General features: G+C 35.5%; 1 protein-coding gene across 1 annotated transcript in view; it reads left to right on the plus strand.

Moving 5' to 3' along the window:
• Positions 1-20,521, plus strand: part of LOC309801988 (ankyrin repeat domain-containing protein 26-like) — a 79,815-nt gene that overhangs the window by 46,748 nt on the left and 12,546 nt on the right. The window contains 9 exon segments of the mRNA XM_082617135.1: positions 875-1,088; positions 2,947-3,130; positions 3,741-3,878; positions 6,484-7,440; positions 8,828-8,980; positions 11,826-11,896; positions 12,239-12,332; positions 16,496-16,602; positions 18,191-18,308. Coding sequence (XP_082473261.1) covers positions 875-1,088; positions 2,947-3,130; positions 3,741-3,878; positions 6,484-7,440; positions 8,828-8,980; positions 11,826-11,896; positions 12,239-12,332; positions 16,496-16,602; positions 18,191-18,308 — 2,036 coding nt within the window.

Below are 20,521 nucleotides of genomic sequence, written 5' to 3' on the forward strand. Positions count from 1 at the left end.
GTGGTGCACAGGCTTCTCATTGCGGTGGCTTCCCTTGCTGTGGAGCACAGGCTGTAGGCCCATGGGCTTCAGTAATTGTGGCATGTCGGCTCAGTCGTTGTGGCACATGGGTTTAGTTGCTCCATGACATGTGGGAGGACCAGGGCTCAAACCTGTGTCTCCTGCATTGACAGGTGGATTCCTGACCACTGTTCCACCAGTGAAGTCCCTGACAATCTGCTTTTTAATTGAGGTTTTCAGACCATTTTCACTTAATGTGATTATTGATACAGTAGGTATGAATCTGTCATTATGCTGTTTGATTTCTGTTTATCCCATCTGTTCTTTGTTGCCCTTTTCTTTTTCTGCCATCTTTTAGATTAATCAAGTAATTTTTATGATGTAGTTTTATTTCTTTTTTGTTTTTTTGGTTTATTAACTGTAACTCTTTTGTTTCACTATTTTAGTGGTTGCTTTAGGGTTTACAGTATTTTACTTAGGGTTATCACAGTCCACCTTCAAGTAATATTGTACCACATCATATATAGGATAAGAATATTACAAAATAGTTTACTTCCACTTCTTCTCTCCTTGCCAGATCCTCCTGGATCTGTGGGATTGTAGTTTTCATTAAGTTTAGAAAGTTGTTGGCCATTCTTTTCTTCAAATATTTTTTTTTTCTGTTTCTTTCCTCCACCTCTTTGGGGCATTGTATATTTAGCCACTTGAATTCCTGGTCAGGGATTTAAGGTCCCGCATGCTGTGCAGCATGGCCAAAAAAAAAAAAAATGTATTTGTTCAATGTATGGATGAGTGAAGGTGAAAATGCACAGTGCTTTATACATAAAAATTACTCATATATTTCATTTCTATCTTTGTTTTCTTCCTAATGCAGATTCTGTTAGCTTATTGAAAATTCAGGATGCAGTTCCTTCATATGAAAGATTAATAGAACTTAAGAAATATTACTGTGAACTACTTACAGGAAAAAATAAAAAAATGGAAAGTAAGGTTACTGGGCTACCCAAGGAGCTATCAGAAACAAAAGAAATGAAATCACAGTTAGAGCATCAAAAAGTGGAGTGGGAACAAGTGCTCTGCAGCTTGAGGTATTGAACATCTTGGTTTTCAAGAAATATTTGAACGGTTTTTATTTACTGTAATACTACAGATGTGTATTTACTTTAATACTACGGGAAGTTTTATAATTGCTAACTTGCCTGCTTGGATTTTACAGGGGAGAAAACTTCATTAGTATTGTGGAGTATGAAATTCTTGGAAATAATAGAGCAAGTTCTTAACAGTGGATACTTCTACTAATAATTTAATGTATATATTTCCAAATCATCATTTTCATGGCCATACAGAAGTCCTCCATACGAAGCCTCATTTTTTTTGTAATATCTTTTCTTTAATTTTATTTTTTTATACAGCAGGTTCTTATTAGTTATCCATTTTATACATATTAGTGTATACATGTCAATCCCAAGCTCCAAGTTCATCCCACCCCCCTGCTTTCCCCCATTGGTGTCTATACGTTTGTTCTCTACATCTGTGTCTCTATTTCTGCCTTGCAAACCAGTTTACCTGTACCATTTTTGTAGATTCCACATATATGTGTTAATATGCATATTTGTTTTTCTCTTTCTGACTTACTTCACTCTGTATGACAGTCCCTAGATCCAACCACGTCTCAAAAAGTGACCCAATTTCGTTCCTTTTTATGGCTCAGTAATATTCCATTGTATATATGTGCCACATCTTCTTTATCCATTCGTCTGTTGATGGGCATTTACATTGCTTCCATGACCTGGCTATTGTAAATAGTGCTTCAATGAACATTGGGGTGCTTGTGTCTTTTTGAATTATGGTCATTATTTGTTTAGCAAATTGAATGTCAGTTATTTTTCATTTTTCTGTATTATATTTAATGCTACAAGGAATGTCTCTTCTATAAATTCATTTCTACATTTCTGATTATTTATTTTGAATAAATTCTTTAATATTGTGTTATTTGGTTAAAGTATGAGAACTTTTTAAAAAGGTCTTTGATCCATGTTTCTAAATTGTTCTCCAGAAAGTTTATATTTCTTTATACTCCCACCCACAGAAGTATGAAATGGCCATTTTTCTCAAGATAAAATTTTTAAAAACATTTATGTAGTTTTATTCTTAACATATGCATGGATGAAATAAAAGGTAAAAATGGAAGGTGATTACTGAGTAGTTTATTCAATATCTCTTTCATACAGAGATAAAATTAGTTCACAGGTTTGTGCTGAAAGCACAGAATACTCTCTATTTAATTAATTTATATGGATCCTGCCTTACGGGATTTAAAGTTATTTATTAAATAGATAATAATCAACAAGTTGAAAATGTTACAAAAGAAGAAACATAAAAAGTGTGGGGCAACAGATATTAGACTCCCTAGCCTAGTCTTGGATTACAGTGTCTGAAGATATATGTTCTGTAAAAGGCATCTGCAGATTTTATCTGGCACTGTAAGTCATTTAGGGGTACCTGTAGTATTTTATGAAGTTGAAATTTTATTTCTAGTGAACTTATAAACTTGTTTCTAAACAACAGCTTCTCTTTTTAACTAGTAACTAAATTATCTGTCTTAAAGGAGGAGTAATTATGACAGTGTGGAAAACAGGGTAATTTTCGGCCTAACTTCACTGAATAATTTCAAAATTTCTTTCCTACACTATTCACCAGAGTTACTCTTGACTAAAACTTACTTAAGTGGCAGAATGTTTTTTCATTGCTACTTTTCAAGTATATATATCTTTATGAAGAGATTGAAGCGAGGAATTAAAAATATGAGACCTAGAAAGGAAAAAAAAAAACTGGTGAACAGAAATTTCATTAGGATACTAAATCAGCAGGTGAAGAGCCAGATCATAAAATGAACTTTTTATTTTCTAACAAAACACATTTTAAGGTAAGCATATTTAACTGCAGATTCACCCTAAAACAAGAAAAAAAGAAGAGAAGAAATGCTGACAGGTTATATGAAAAAATTAGGGAGCAGTTAAGAAGAAAAGAAGAGCAATACAGTAAAGAAGTTGAAATGAAACAACAACTTGAACTCACTCTCAGAGCACTAGACATGGAACTGAGGACTGTGAGAAATAATCTGAATCAGGTAAGTTAATCTTTGGTGAAAATTTCAAATTTCCAACAGTATTTCCTCAGTATTATTTGTAATATCTCTTTGATTTAATATATATTATTTAGGTTTAAAACAAATAAAAAGTGTTATCTCATCCTAAATATGAACTATGACATTTATAGCTTAAATTATTAATTTCTTGCCATTCTTAGCTTCTAATACATGCTCTGTGTATGTTTTCTGAATGGAGGAATGGAAGGTAAATTGAGCTTAATGATTAACATAATGATTGGCATTTTTGGTCCATTCGAAAGTAATATTCTTAATTCCAATCCATGTGTTAATTTTGGCTTTTTTGTGTTAAAATACAGGGTAAATTGCCTTGAGACTGTGATGGAACTAGTTAAATGCTTTGTAAAAAGATTTTCTTTCACAATACTATATCTCCCTGTATTTTTGCTCTGTGATAAGTTTAGCAGTCATTTAAATTAAAATCTTAAGTTATTCATGTGGGATAAATATCCTTGTGTTTATTTTAAAAGGCTACTTCCTTTTAACAGTTTTTTTTTAAATTCTGCTCTTAAGCTTTTGACTTTTTTTTTTAATGGTATGAGACCAAAAACCTCATGAAATGTGTCTCCAGGTTGTAGAAGAGCGAAATGACGCTCAGAGGCAGCTTTCTCGAGAGCAGAATGCCAGAATTTTACAAGATGGAATCCTGACCAGTCACCTTGCCAAACAAAAGGAGGTAGAAATGACTAATAAGGAAATGAATTCTGAGGTATTTTCTTTAATCATTTTCAAATATTTGTGTGTATGTATCTGTATATGTATATATTTTAAAAACCAATACTATACATCACAGACAGTGTAGAGGATATTTAAAACCTATTTAAGTATATTTGGGGGAGGGGGTTGACGTTTCTCATCCATTGGATATTTAATATTTTTAATTCAAACATAATTGAATTATATTTGATTAAATTTAATTCAAGTAGTATTTTTAATTCAAATCCATTTGTCTGCAACAGTCAAGCAGTGACATACAATAGCCTCATCCAAGGAGCAGCTTTTAATATTTTCCATAGGAACTGATGAACTTTTCATAATCTCAAAACTATTGCTACCATCTAGAAAAGTCTGCACCCTGATGGCGGTTTAGTCAGGGAAGACCATGTGTGCTCCACCATCGACCACACTACCCGACCAAATCCCAGCACTGAATACGTTCTTGCCCTCTGCTTTGGAGTGAACATGTCAATCACTATGCACCTCATCATTTTCAGTGTCTAAATCAGAGTCTGTTCTTGGCTTCACTGTCATTTCTTTAACCAGTACCCCATCAATGACATTTTCACATCACTTACAATTTTTCAGTATCATAAAAGCTGCAACATTAGTTGTAAAAATATATACATATATATATTTTTTGCAGTACGTGGGCCTCTCACTGTTGTAGCCTGTCCCTTTGCGGAGCACAGGCTCCGGACGTGCAGGCTCAGCGGCCATGGCTCACGGGCCCAGCCGCTCCGCGGCACGTGGAATCTTCCTAAACCGGGGCACGAATTCATGTCCCCTGCATCGGCAGGCGGACTCAAAACCACTGTGCCACCGGGGAAGCCCGTAAAAACATTCTTCAGCACTTAAAAAAATTATTTCCTTAGAATAAACTTACAAAATTACCAAAAAAAAAAAGAGAAAACCCCAAAACAAACAAAGCAACATTATGGTTTTTGGCAGTGATTTCACTTCCTTGATAGATTAATAGAGAGGTTAGTTTATCCATTCCACTGATGGTAAGGAGGAAATGTATAGCCAGTTCAGAGACCATCTTTTGGATGTCATTCTTGTACTTGTGAGAAGATTAACACTTTGCTCCATGTGGTGTCCTATTTCAGTACAAGGAACTTTTGAAAATAGTGATAGATATGCCATAATATTTATTTAGTGATAATTTATTGATAAGTATTTTATTTTTAGTGAAACAGTTCATTGTATTTCCCCCTACCTTACTATTTTAAGCATTATGAAGAGAGAATAAAAGTTATTGCAGCAGCGAATAATCTCACGATTTTCTAAGATCTCTATAAATTTTACCTTATTTACCACTAGTGTATGCACCATAGTGAAATATAAGGCTCATTTCATGTTTATATGTTTGTACTAGAGAACTAGCTGTGGTTTGGTGTAAGAGGACTCATAGTAAAGTCAGAAGACCTACAGAAAAGCCTGCAGCTTGCTTGTATTTTTGACTTCCTCATTTCCAGGACTGTCATAGCTAAATGAGTTAATTGATGTTTGTAGAAGTGCTTAGTACAGTTATCAGTAGATGTGATTCTTGTAACTGACTATAAAAATATTAGAAAGGTAGAATATTTATGGAATATTCTCAGGACTATATAAATATTAGAAACATAGAATATTTATGGAATATTCTCAGGAAAAAAAATTTTACGAAATTTAATCTGTCGAAATATATACAGAGCTAAGGCTTTTACTATGGGGTAGCTATATAGGTTAGAGAGCAGATGTAATTTTTTTTTAAGCTAGCAGGTGGTATTTTAGTTTATTTTTTATTGAAGTATAGTTGATTTACAATACTGTGTTATTTTCAGGTATACAGCACAGTGATTCAGTTTTATATATATATATATATATATATATACCTTTGTAGATTCTTTTTCCAAATATTGAGTGTAGTTCCCTGTGCTACACAGTAGGTCATTGTGGGTTATCTGTTTTTTATATAGTAGTGTGTATATATTAATCCCAACCTCCTAATGAATCCCTCCCCCCTTTCCCCTTCAGTAACCATAAGTTTGTTTTCTACGTCTGTGAGTCTCTTTCTGTTTTGTAAATAAGTTTATTTGTATCCTTTTTTAAGATTCCATGTATAAGCGATATCATATGATATTTGTCTTTCTGTCTGGCTTACTTCGCTCAGTATGATACTCTCTAGGTCCATCCATGTTGCTGCAAATGGCATTATTTCATTCTGTTTTTATGGCAGAGTAGTATTCCACTGTATAAATATATCACATCAGATGCAATTTTTCAGTGTAGTCAGATTTATTAATCTTTTATTTTAAGCCTTCTGGGTTTGTTATAATTTAGAGAAAGGCCTTTCCAATTCTGAGCTTCTTAAGAATTCTCCTGTGGTTTGTTTTTTACTTTCGTGGGTTCATTGTCTTCAATTAAATTTTTGAACTTTTGAAGATTTCTGCTTGTAAGAAGTCTGAGGTTTGTATCCAACCTTATTTTTTCCAGTTGGATATCCACTTATTGCAGCCTTTTCATTGTATCAACATATAGGTTAGTCTTTCAGAGGAAATCATGAAATGTCAATTTATTGAGTACTAGCTAAAAATCTCCTTTATTTCACTTAGGTGTCCGATAGTCCTGAAAAAGAAAAAGATCTGTTACATAAAAACCACATGTTGCAGGATGAAGTTGCCATGCTAAGACTGGAAATCGACACAATAAAATGTCAGAACCAGGAAAAGGAAAAGAAATATGTTGAGGACATTGAAATTGTAAAAGAAAAGAATGATGATCTTCAAAAGACAATAAAACTGAATGAGGAAACATTAACAAAGACAATATTCCAATATACTGGACAGCTTAATGTTCTGACAGCTGAGAATACAATGCTAAACTCTAAGCTGGAGAATGAAAAACAAAGCAAAGAAAGACTGGAAACAGAAGTGGAATCCTACCGTTCTAGACTGGCTGCTGCGATACATGATCACCATCAAAGTCAGACATCAAAAAGAGACCTGGAACTTGCCTTCCAGAGAGCAAGAGATGAGTGGTTACGCTTGCAGGACAAAATGAATTTTGATGTGTCTAACCTGAAAGATAACAATGAGATGCTTTCCCAGCAACTTTCTCAAGCTGAAAGTAAATTCAGTAGCCTAAAAACCAAGTTCCGTCACACGAGGGATGCTCTCAGAGAAAAGACTTTGGTGTTAGAACGTGTACAGAGAGACCTAAGCCAAGCACAGTGTCAAAAGAAGGAACTTGAACACATGTATCAAAGCGAACAAGGCAAAGTGAATAAATACATTGGAAAGCAGGAATCCTTAGAAGAGAGATTATCTCAACTCCAGAGTGAAAACATATTGCTCAGACAGCAACTGGATGATGCGCAAAACAAAGCCGACAGTAGAGAGAAGACAGTAATTAACATCCAAGACCAGTTTCAGGAGATTGTGAAAAAACTTCAAGCTGAAAGTGAAAAACAAGGTCTGATGCTGGAGGAAAGGAACAAGGAGTTAATCAATGAATGTAATCATTTAAAAGAGAGAATGTATCAGTATGAAAATGAGAAAACAGAAAGAGAAGTAAGTATCCAAGAAGAGAAATAATTCTCAGACTTCCTGAAAGAAAATTCAAAGTGATTTTGATTATGGCTAAATGTTGAATCTAGTTGAATAGAAATAATATATAGACTATAAATCTATAGACTGTAAATCAGCCTAAAAGCATACCTTGTATCCAGCAAATAAAGAATTAGACCTGAGAGGTGCTTTACTTTGAGTAGAGACATTGTGTCACCTATGAAATTTTAAGAGATTAAGTTATAAATTGTTAATGGGTATAGACAGGTATTAGTAATTTACTCTTCTACTGCTAAGCTAATAATTTTAATCTTTATGTCACCACATTTTAGTATCATGAGGAAGCAGATAAATGAAACGCTCAGATCTAAAATGAATTATTTTGAAATTAAGGTTCAGTTGTGTGTATTACCTTGACAGTCAATTCCAGATTTCCCAAATGAACTGATGTGTCGATGCCATATCTCATAGTACTTTTCCTTCAGTAGCTTGTCATAACTTTTTAGTTGATATAATTTTATTTTTATTCATGTCAATTTGAATTAATTTGGGAAATAGTTCAGCCTCAAACCATGTATTCTTATGACCTCTCAACTCTTTAAAGGCATCTACTTTTCATTATAATTTGGGATTAAAGTAGTGAGCTTTAGCAAAACTATACTTGATTTAATCTTCCCACTTCTATTTATAATTTACTTGGAACATTTTTACAAATAATTTGCTCATAATTCTCATTTCAAGGCTCAGTTACTATCATTTGGATATAAATCTGTCCAATACAAAGAGAATTGTAGCTCTCTGTGACTTATTAATTTGGCATTGGACTCCCATTTTCAGACTAGTGAGGGGTGGCAGATTCATGAGTAGCAGGAATAGGATGGGGGACAGGGTCATAGGGGCTGCTATCGGGAGGCAGAGGGAGGCCCTGAAGGTCTCATTTTAATTCTAGGAATTAAAATGGGAATGACCTCATTTTAATTCTGAGATAGGAATCTATTGAGCACTGGATTGAATATGTGAGGATCTCTGAAGTTAATGGAAGCCTCCAGTAGAGAAGAGGGAAGATGTTCCCACCACTCGTCCCACCTACACACCCATTTCTTTCTGAGACTTGAGGAGGTCCTCAAGCTCAGCAAATTGATCGGGAAGGGCGGGGAGTGGATAGTGGGACTGAATCCATTGTCTAAGTAACTTAATAGCGATAAGGCCGGAGGGTAACACCTTCTGTGTCTTAAACCAAATTCAGTGAGCAGGAAGGTGCACATACAAGAAGGAGACAAATTGATGTCTCTGGTGATAGTTTTCAAAGTACATAGGTTGGAGTTATCTATTATTAACATAACTTAATAATAAGGTAATTTATAAAATCAGTGACAGAGTATCTTATTAGGCACTTGTGAGACAACTTCAACAAGAACTGGCTGATACCCTAAAAAAGCAATCTATGTCAGAGGCTTCACTGGAGGCCACGTCACGTTATTGTACTAATTTAGAAGATGAGGCACAGGATTTAAAGAAAAAATTACGTCAAGTCACAAGTCAGGTATGTATGAAATTTAACGTGTCAATACTTAATGTATAGGATAAAGTGTTTTAGGACACTAATTTTCATGGACGGCTTTCTTTTGTATTTTCGTTACTAGTAAATTTATTACAATTTTGTTATCTTTATAATGCACTTGTTTCTTAAACTCTGACTTTCATCCTGCCGTTTGCATTATATATTTTTTCTTACAATATTTACCCTTAGGAAAGTTGAGAATTGTGCGTGATTCCTCACAGAAGTTGAGAGACTTTTTTTTTCTATTAAACAGTATTTTTTAGTGATATCTCTACTACCATGATGAAGCAAGCCAGATAAAATCAGAGGATAATGTTTAATGGAATGTTCCATAAAATTGTCATTTTTCATCTTCACTTTCATGAATGGATGTAGTATCTGTGTGTATTTATTTCATGGATTTCAGAATAACGTGTGCAGAAAGGTCATTATACAAACCAGTTGAAGTTAGGCATTGCCTTCATTTTCTTTTCATTTTAGATATATTGTAAAACCATAGAGATACTCAGATCGTGTGTAGTATGTACACCCAAAATAGAAAATTAAGAAAATTATCTAGATCCTGCCATTGTATTTTTAAGAAAACTATTGAGATAATTCACATATCATATAATTCACCCATTTAAAATGTGTAGTTCAATCTCTCCTTGTATATTCAGAGAATCGTGCACTTGGCATCAATTATAGAGCATCTCCATCACCCCCAAAGGAAAACTCTGCATCCCTTAGCCATCACCCATGGCCCCCATCTCCCTCAGCCCCAGCAACCACCAGTCTAATCTCTGTCTCTGTAGATGTGCCTATTCTGGGTATTTCATATAAATGGAATCACACAGTATGTGGTCCTTTGTGATTAGCTTTTCTCATTTGATGTAACATTTTCGAGGTTCATCCATGTTATAGCGCATATCAGTACTTCCATTTCTGTATATTGTCGAACAGCACGTTATGTGGCTAAGCCGTTCATCCATTCATCAGTTGATGGGCCTTTGGGTTATTTCCACCTTTGGGCTGTTAATAATGCTGCTGTGAACAGTCATTTACAAGTTACTGTGTGGACATAATTCTTATCTCCCTGCTGTTGGGTTTTATCCTCTGAGTTAATTGGCTGATTTCACCTTTTCTTGGCCTTTACTCATGCTGTCCTTTCTGTCTTTACAGTTTCTTTTCCTCCTGCCTAATCCTCCATTTATTCAGACCTGGCCCCCAGTCTTCTCCATGAAGCTCTCTCTCTGACTATCCTAGCTCTCATTGACCCTGTCATCTAGTCTGTGAAGAAGAGTTTAGCCTTTAATTTTACACTGTTTTAATTTTTTTCATGAGAGAGAATCTTGTCTAAGTATAAATTTGTCTAACAGGGAATATTTATTGATATGCACGGCACCTGTCTTGCATAAATTGAAAATATTTTAGCTTAACAGTTGCTAGGTTACAATTAAGTCCTTTATACCATACCAATAACTTTTTCTTGGAGATATTGATATAATCTTTTATTAAAATGTATTTTAAGCAATTAAATATACAATTAAAAGCTCTTAATCTAATGGAGGAGAATTGTTCAATTAAATGCTCTATTTTTTTTTCCCTCACTCTGGAAAAAAAATCTAAATTTGCCTTCCTTCATTATGCAGCCAGAACTGGGGATTTTCACATTGATAGCATTTCACCAACTGTAAAACTCTGTGGATAGCTTCTCCAATATCCATACCACATAACCTTAATTTTCTCATCCGAGTACTTTCTAGACATAACCAGTTGCTGGGAGTGAATTGATTCAGAACTTTGATTTAGCAATAGGGTGATATTTCCATGCCAGTGACATAACCCTTCCTCTGATGGTCATATAAGTTATGTACCACTCAATCCAGGAGTTGCTATTTGCATATTAATCCATGATCACTGCCCACTGAGTAGTACAGAGAGGAAGTAAGTTATAAATTATTATAAGTGGAAAAAAGGACTAGTGGAATCAGTGAAAGTTTTTGAAGTACTGGGCACATACATTCTGGTCCTCATGCTCCCTGTTTACTGCCAATTTCAATGGTATGGAGAATGATTTCAGTGTGACTTGTACAGGAGACCACTTCTGTTGGCATGCCATCTGCCTAAAATATCAAATTGTTTAGAACATAAAATACAGCAATAGTAATAATTCTGATTGTAAACACTTAGCATTTACTATGTGCCACGTACTTCTCTAAATACGTTATGTACACCCCCCCCCAATTTAATCTTCCCGACATCCCAGTGAGGTCAGTGCTATTATTATCTTCATTTTACGGCTGGAGAAACTGAGACACAGAAAATTTAAGTAATTTGCTCAAGGACATACAGCAAATAAGTGGTGGAATTGGGACTCAGACCCACGCATTCTGGCTCCTGTGTAGATACTACCTCTCACACTAGTCCCTGAAGCATCTGGTTGTCACCAACAGTAGTGTGTAGTGTGAACGTTCATAATCACTGAAAGAGCTGTGGTCATTCACATATGTGGATATTTAAAATTATAGTTGGTATAGAGCGTGGAGTAAAAAATATAAATGTCTTTCCCCATTTGGCCAATTTATAAATTTGTGTATTTATTTGATAAAATATAATTTAAAGCATGAATGATGTTGTGGTTTAGTACGAGAAGTCAGTAACTTGTAAAGGGCCAGATAGTAAATATTTTAGGCTTTGTGGTTCACAAGGTGTCTGTTGTAGCAACTCAACTCTGCTGTTGCAGCAGGAAAGTAGCCATAAACAATATGCAGATGAAAGACATAAAAACAGATGATGGCGGATTTGCTAGATTATCAGTAATTTAAAAAAAATTTTCTCCTTTTAGTTGCAAGAAGCACAGGATCGATGTACAGAGGCCATGAGATGTGCTGAGAAGACGCAGGATCACATCCAAAAGTACAATTTAAAGCAGCACAGAAAATAACTTAAGTATTAAGTATAGAGCAGATAAGCAGTATAGTATGAGAATTATATCAGTTATGACAATAAATACATCATTGTAAAGCTGGGTAAACATTTCAGCTTTGAGCTATTTTGAAATGCATAATTTTTCTCCATTATTTCTAAATTTTTCACATTATCCACAGAACACAACTAGAAAACGGCACAATTGCCAAATCATCTACTTTTCAAAATTCTAAGAACGTATGTAATTGAACCTGCAGGTGTTTGTTCAGAAACTGTGTGGTATTTTAAAATCTATGTGTGAGAGTAATTATTTTAAAATATGCATTTTAGGCTTGAAATTGAAAATGCCAACTTAAAAGCTACAGTCAAAAAGCAAGTGAACAAAACTGAAGAGCTTCAGAAAAACCTGTTAAGTACAAGTTCAGTAAGTCAATCTCTTAATTTCTGTCATGCTGAAAAGGAATTTTAATTTTTTTACTAGTAATATATAAGAATATTTTGGACACTATGAAAAGTCTCATTGATAAAAGAGTTTATTTTTATATTGATACTACTTGCTACTGGTAGCATAATTCCTCTTTATAGAGGAAGTTGACTGAAATAATAAAATTGATTTTTATAGTAAGACTTTAATTAAAAAGATGGTGACAGTCCAAAAGCAATATTTTATATATACCACATTTTGTTTATTCATTCATCTGTCAATGAACACTGTGATTTTTCCACCTTCTGGCTATTGTTAATAATGCTGCTATGAACAGTGGTACACAAATATCTGTTTGAGTCCAGAAATTTGAGTAATGATTTGATCTAGAATTCTGAACTTCCCTTGTAATCTAAACCCTCCAGTGCTATTTTGAGAATGAATTACTTTTAACGTTGTAGTTCATTTTCTTTATCAAGAAGGAATACTAGGTCACTATGCAAGCATTTTTCTGAAAGGAATGTATTTTTTCCTTTCTTGGATTTTATTTTACTTTATTTTTTAAAGATTTTTTTGATGTGGACCATTCTTCAAGTCTTTATTGAATTTGATACAATACTGCTTCTGTTTTATGTTTTGGTTTTTTGGCCAGGAGGCATGTGGGATCTTAACTCCCTGACCAGGGATCAAACTTCCTGCATTGGAAGGCAAAGTCTTAACCACTGGACCTCCAGGGAAGTCCCCCTTTTTTCTTTAAAAAAAGAAAAGAGATGCCAGTTTAAAAGTAGAAATGGCTGCTCAATCAGGGCCTTACATAGTAACAGGTGCTCCTAGCATGGAAAGTTCAGGAACAATTTTTCTCCCAGACACTTGAGTTAATCAGCCTTTCAAAGGTGTAACAGCCAGTCTCAGAAAAGACTGATATGTAATCCAGGATTCCAATTTATCAATGTATAGTGAAAGCTATGTAACTATTTACCAAGCAGAAAGGTTGGTAAAATCTCCTGCCGTTTATACTCTCCTTTGTAGGGGAAGCTACCTATGATTTAAAAATCAGAAGATTCTATTGTGAACCCTAAGTTGGAGGGATGAGGTAGATGCACCTACCAACTCGTTTCTTTCCATCACAATAGTTAGATTCATGCAGTGTCATTATACAGATATACCTGTCAGGGGGACTAGAACATTCTATTGACTGGCCCTTCTTGTGTTCAAAGAAACATTGAAAATTATTTTTTCTAGACTTGATATGCATTAGTCACATTGTATTAGCATACTTTTCATACAAGTGACAATACAATATGTTGACAAAAGGAGTGTCATGTGAATGAGAGTGCCAGATGTCCCCTTACATTGTCAAACACATCTATTCGGGTATCAGAAATTGAAAATTTTGTAAGGATACCCCACACTGATTAAGCGTATTAAAAAAAATAATGAGGGATTTTCTGTAGATTCCTATAGAAATGAGTTAGGATTATGACATAGAATTATTGGCCACTTTAAGGTCTACACAAATCAAAAATTTAATGAGAGAGCTTTTCACCAACTCAGTCAGTAGCCCTGGCTTCTCCTAAAGTTCTCATCTCAGGAATCCCCAGGCCAGAGCCAACCTGAGTTAAGATATATGGTCAGCACAGTGTTGAGATGAAGAATCTGGGCTGGGAAGAAGAGAGAGCTCTAGCTGACTCAAGACTCCAAACAATATAGTTGAGTATTCACCTGAAAGGAGTGTCAGAAGACTTCCATAAGGTCAGGTCTCTATGGAGTAGGAAATCATTCAAAAGAAAAAAAGGGCAGGGACTTCCCTGGTGCAGTGGTTAGGAATCCGCCTGCCAGTGCATTGGACATGGGTTTGATCCCTGGTCCGGGAAGATCCCACATGCCGGGGAGCCACTAAGCCCATGCACCACAACTACTGAGCCTGCACTCTAGAGCCTGCGAGCCACAACTACTGAGCCCATGTGCTGCAACTACTGCAGCCCACGTTCCTAGAGCCTGTGCTCTGCAACAAGAGAAGCCACTGCAGTGAGAAGCCCGCGCACCACAGTGAAGAGAAGCCCCCACTCACCTCAACTAGAAAAAGCCCACACGCAGCAACACAGATCCAATGCAGCCAAAAAAAAAAAAAGAAAAAAGAAGAAAACAAGGGCAAATAATTGATAATCTGATCCTTGTGAAAAACTTTCGCATTGTAAAAGAAAATAAAGACAAAGTATGCTGGTCAACATCCTAAGGGTGAGGGTGCCCTCAAGATTAGAAAATAACACTACACTCAAAGTAACACCAATAAGAATAAACGTAAAGTGTCCAAGAATAGCTCTGTACAAGGATAATCCACACTGAGTAATGGCTCATGAGTGTGGCTGAGGATGTTGTCTATGAGGAGCAAGAAGGGGGAGAGAAAAGTACAGGTGATCTCAGCAAAGGGGTCAAGGCTGGAAAGGTAGGTTAGGGAATCTGGTACGAAGCCTTGAGATGTAAGGAGCCCTGAGAGAATTTAGAAAGAGGATTAGAAAGGGTCAAGGACTGAACATCAAGGATTACTGCCATTCAGACTGAGGTGGGCTCAGAGGAGCAGAGGCAGAGTGTGGTCATGTTCGCAGTTGCTGCTGAGAAGTGAAGCAGGGTAAGGACTGAAGAAGAAACGGTTCTTGATGACCCTCAAAACTTTTAGTGGAGTAACAAGATTGAAAGTCAATTTAGTGTAAAAGAAGAGAATAAGTGATGAAAGATGAATTATGGATGAGACCATGCACTAAAGAATGTAAGAGTCCCGGGCTTCCCTAGTAGTGCAGTGGTTAAGAATCCACCTGCCAATGCAGGGGACACAGGTTCGAGCCTTGGTCCAGGAAGATCCCACATGCCGCAGAGCAACTAAGCCTGTGTGCCACAACTACTGAGCCTGCGCTCTAGAGCCCACAAGCCACAACTACTGAGCCCATGTGCCTAGAGCTCACGCTCTGCAACAAGAGAAGTCACTGCAATGAGAAGCCCACGCACCACAACGAAGAGTAGCCCCTGCTCACCACAACTAGAGAAAGCCCACACGCAGCAACAAAGACCCAACACAGCCAAAAATAAATAATTAAAATTAATTAATTAATTTAAAAAAAGAATGTAAGAGTCCAGTAGTGGGAGTGAGGGAGAAAAAGGATGAGAGAAAAAGCTACAAGAATCAAGAAGAAGTTACTTTTTTTTTTTTATGCGGTACGCGGGCCTCTCACTGTTGCGGCCTCTCCCGTTGCGGAGCACAGGCTCCGGTCACGCAGGCTCAGCGGCCATGGCTCACGGGCCCAGCCACTCCAAGGCATGTGGGATCTTCCCGTACCGGGGCACGAACCCATGTCCCTTGCATCAGCAGGCGGACTCTCAACCACTGCGCCACCAGAGAAGCCCGAAGTTACATTTTTATTTAGTGTACAGAGGACTTAAACTTTATTTAAAGAGAAGAATGGTTAATAGAAATGGAGAAATTGAAACCTATGGAAGAATGCTTACAGAGAATGAAAGGCTTTATCTTGTGTGGGAATTTTTCAAAGATTATATTAGTAAGATGTGATTTAACAAAACCTGGAATATCTTAAACCATTGATGAAAATGTTTCTAGGGCATCTTTAGAAACTAAAACGTAAATATAACCAGTCTTTAAAAAAATTTCATTAACGTGTAAAAACCTCTGGGTTATTTATTTACTTATTTATTTATTATTATTATTATTATTTGGTTGCTCCAAGTCTTGGTTGCAGCAGGCGGGCTCCCCAGTTGCAGCAGGTGTGCTCCTTAGTTGTGGCATGCAAGCTCTTAGTTGCGGCCTGCATGTGGTATCTAGTTCTCTGACTAAGGATTGAACGCAGGCCCCCTGCATTGGGAGCACGGAGTCTTATCCACCATGCCACCAGGGAAGTCCCAAAACGTCTGTTTTTAACAGATAAATTTTTGCAATTTAAATTCTAGAAAAATGATGAAATGCTGAAAATGAAAAATCAATATAAGCTGTTTCAAGAAAAGTCATTATTTTTGAAATCTGTCCTTATTGGCATCAGGTTTATAAACTGTGTTTCACCATAAACGTATATTACTCATGAACTCATGAGAAGTAATATTTTTAAGAAAGAAGAGTAAGTCTCTAGGTTTTAAAAAATAATTAATTTTTTTTTGAGGATGAAAAGGAGCAATTAAAGAAATATATTGAGTTAAAACAGTCTCTGGAATATAGTTTGGATCCAGAAATGGAGAAAACCAGTGAATTAGAAAAAGAGATTACTAGGTAAGATTTTAATATTTCTGATAATTTCAACAATTAATTGATTTAACTATAATTTTGTTTTATTAAAACCTTAGATACAAATTCATTTTATATGTGTATATTCATACTTAAACAAATCATCCATCCTATTTAAAAGTTTACTTTAGAAACTCACAGCACAATCTGAAACTGTTTTGAGTGCCCCAGTATTACAGTTCCTCTTTAATGATTTCTAAAACAATAACAGTAGTGTGCCTTGCATATAGTAATGTCACTCTGCTCTTCATCATCTACCTTGAATTTTTATGTCTGCAAGATATCTTTGCTCTTTTTGGGTAATCCTGCCTTTTAGTTGTGTTCTTCCCCTTCAGCGTTCAAGTATTTTAATATCTAAAAACCTATTTGTGTCACTGTTTAACAACATCAAAAACTATCTTGATTTTGCTTATATTTTCTTTCTGCTCTAAAAGTTTAGTTCTAAAATATACATACAAAAACATATGTATGACTTAAAGAATAATAAAATTAATGATCATGTTTTGACCACTCAGATTAAAAAAAATAATAATAAGAGTGTTTCCCAATGTCTGTGATGCCTCCACATGGCTTCCTTTCTGGTTATTTGCTGAGCACAGTTTGCCCTCAGCATCCACAGATTCAACCAACCTCAGATTGAAGGTATTCAGGGGGAAAAAATTCCAGAAAGTTCCCAAAAGCAAAACTTGGATTGGCCTCAGGTGGCAACTATTTCCATAGAATTTATTTACATTGTATTTATAACTATTTACATAGCACTTACCTTGTATTAGGTATTATAAGTGATCTAGAGATGATTTGAAGTATACAGGAGTATGTGCTTAGGAGAACTTGAGCATCTGTGGATTTTGGTATTGTACTTATGGTTCTTCCCTGATTCTCATTAGTATTTTTCTCTCATTTAATTTTCTCTACATTGCTTGGCATTTTGTTAACATTGTACTGGGCAAGATTTCTAGATCTCTTAAAACAGCTTGAAGGGACTGGTACACATTCTCTCTCTGCTGATTTCCTTTTTTATGAAGCTCAGCCTGGTTTTTTCTCCGTCAACTCAGTCTCCAAAGATTTTTCTTTCTTGTTTCTTTTTCTATTTTGAGTGAGTGTCAATTTTTTTTGTGTGTTATTTCTTTGCTTCTTGTAGAGGCTGTGGTCAGTAGGTACCAAAATGTCTTTTTGTGTCTTTTCAAAACATTCATATATGATATGCTCTTCTTCTTCAGCTTGGATACTGATGTCTGGTTTATAACTAGTATTTAATAATAAGTTAGTATTTCATATTAACATACTAAAAATGGATACTAATAACAGCTTCCTTATAAGAACCGTATAATATATGTATACACATACTATATTAACTCTTTACTTAGCATGTGTCATAAAATTTTTCTTCATATTATTTACCTAAGATTATAAGTTAGTTATTATGCTTTCAAACCATATTAGATTAGAACAGATGAGAAAGGATTATAATTTATAGAGTTTATTTTATATGATAGAACATATATCTGTTTAAATAGTTATTAATTATCTACTCTTAAAGAACTTGACTTATTCATTCTATGCATTTCTACAGACTTAAGAAACTCTTAAAAATGCTAAGAAGGAAGTTAAATGAATATGAAAATGGAGAGCTTAGTTTCCATGGAGATTTAAAAACCAGTCAAAGTGAAATGGATATGCTAAAACATAAGGTAAATTTTAATCAGTTTTGGGACCGAAAAGCCACTTAATTGGGGGAAATATAAATCACTCCATGCTTTGAGCAGTGAAACATAGATTTGTCTCTTAATTTTTTAGACTTGATACCAGTAAAAAAGACAGCTTTTTCCTATATAATTTTTCCATAAAAAGGGCACACTGTTGACTGTTAGTGTCTTGAACCATGGCTAGTGATCTGAAGCTGAGCAGCACACCATTACCCCAAAGCATCCATTATTTTTTGGTGACAGCTTTATTGAAATATAATGAACATACCATGCAGTCCACTCATTTAAACTGTACAATTCAGTGACTTTTAGTATATTCAAAGAGTTATACAGTTATCACCACAATCAATTTTAGACCATTTTCATCACCCTAAAAAGAAACCCTGTACTTTTTAGCCATCACCCTGTGCCAGTTTTCCCTTCCTCCTATTCCCAGCCCTAGTACCACGACTGTACTCCCTGTTTCTATAGATTTGCCTATTTTGGATATTTCATGTCAGTGGAATCACAGAATATGGGGTCCTTTGTGACTGCCTTCTTTCATTCAGCATAGTATTTTTAAGGTACATCTGCTTTGTAGCGTGGATCAATACTTTCTTTTTATTGCTGAATAATACTCATTTGTATGGACATACCACATTTTATTTATCCATTCATCAGTTGATGGACCTTTGGGTGGTTTCCACTTTTTTGGCTATTGTTAATAATGCTGCTATGAACGTTCATGTCCAAGTTCCGGTGTGAACATATTTTTTTCATTTCTTTTTGGAATATACTTATGAATGGAATTGCTGTATCATATGGTAACTCTGTTTAAACTTTTGAGGAACTGCCGTACTGTTTTCCAGAGTGGCTGCACCATTTTACATTTTTATCCAAAGTGTGTAAGCCTTCCAATTTCTCTACATGCCCGCCAACACTTGTCATTACCTGTCTTTCTGATTATAGCCATCCTAGTAGGTGTGAAGTGGCATCTCTTGTGGTTTTCATTTGCGTTTTGCTGTTGACTAATAACGTTGAGGCACTTTTCACGTGCTTATTGTCTATCTGTGTATCTTCTTTGAAGAACTGTCTATTCAACTTTTTGCCCATTTTTAAGTTGGATTGTCTTTTTATTATTGAATTGTAAGAGTTCTTTTTGTATCCTAGATACAAATCTTCGATCGGATATAGGATTTTCAAGTATTTTCTCTCACTCAGGAGCTTGCCCTTTCCCCTTCAAAACATGGTGTCCTTCAAAACATGGAAGTCTTTAATATTGATGAAGTTCAGTTAGTCGATTTTTGTCTTTTGGTGTCATATCTAAGAATTGCCAAATCCAGTCATGAAGATAAACACCTGTGTTTTCTTCTAAGACTTTTGTAGTTTTAGCTCTTGCATATTGACTTAATTTCTACATATGGTATGAGGTAGAGGTCTAATTTTATTCTTTTGTATGTGGATATTCTGTTGTCCCAGTACCATTTGTTAAAAAGACTATTCTTGTCTCATTCAATTATTTGGCACTCTTACAATCAGTTGGCCGTAAATGTGGGGCTTTCCTTTTACATCCTCAATGGTAACGCATTGATCTATATGTCTGTCCTATGCCAGTATCAAGTCAGATTTTATGAGAATTCTTTCTTCGTCATCTTGCATCTTACCAGTTGTTTTATGTAATAATAAAAAGTCAGTGTAGTGGAATGTCTTTAACTCTACTTCCGTGGAGGTTTTTTGCCTCTTGAAGGAGCCTGTGGCCAGCTTATGCCTCACTGACCCCATGACACAATGGGAAGTAGGTTTACAAAGGTAAAGTCCACTCCTTTTTTTCTCCCTCCATTCAGACCTTTAGTCTCTCACCCAGTGCCTCCCACTTCACTCCAGTTTCCATCAAATCTTGGTCACGAGATCCGCTGACTTCGTCTGCTATCTGCTTCATTATGTTTAGCTCATTATAATTCATAGGCTCATCCATAGGTTTCACCATCTAGGAGAAGATTAAGTCTGGGCTGTCAGCTTTCCTCGTTGGAAGTCTCTCTAAGCCATCATGTTGCAATTCACAATTAAATCATCTTTTGATGTGGTTCTTGTGTATAACACTCATGCTGATCTTGTTCTTGACATAGATCCTGCATTCTCAGAAACCACAGTTCCCTGTATCTACCTTCTTTGATTGAAAAAGAAAGAGATGCATAGCTGTACTTTATAGCTTAACACAT

This window comes from Mesoplodon mirus (genome assembly GCF_964341445.2).
Source record: "Mesoplodon mirus genome assembly, chromosome: 4".
NCBI classification, from domain to species: Eukaryota; Metazoa; Chordata; class Mammalia; order Artiodactyla; family Ziphiidae; genus Mesoplodon; species Mesoplodon mirus.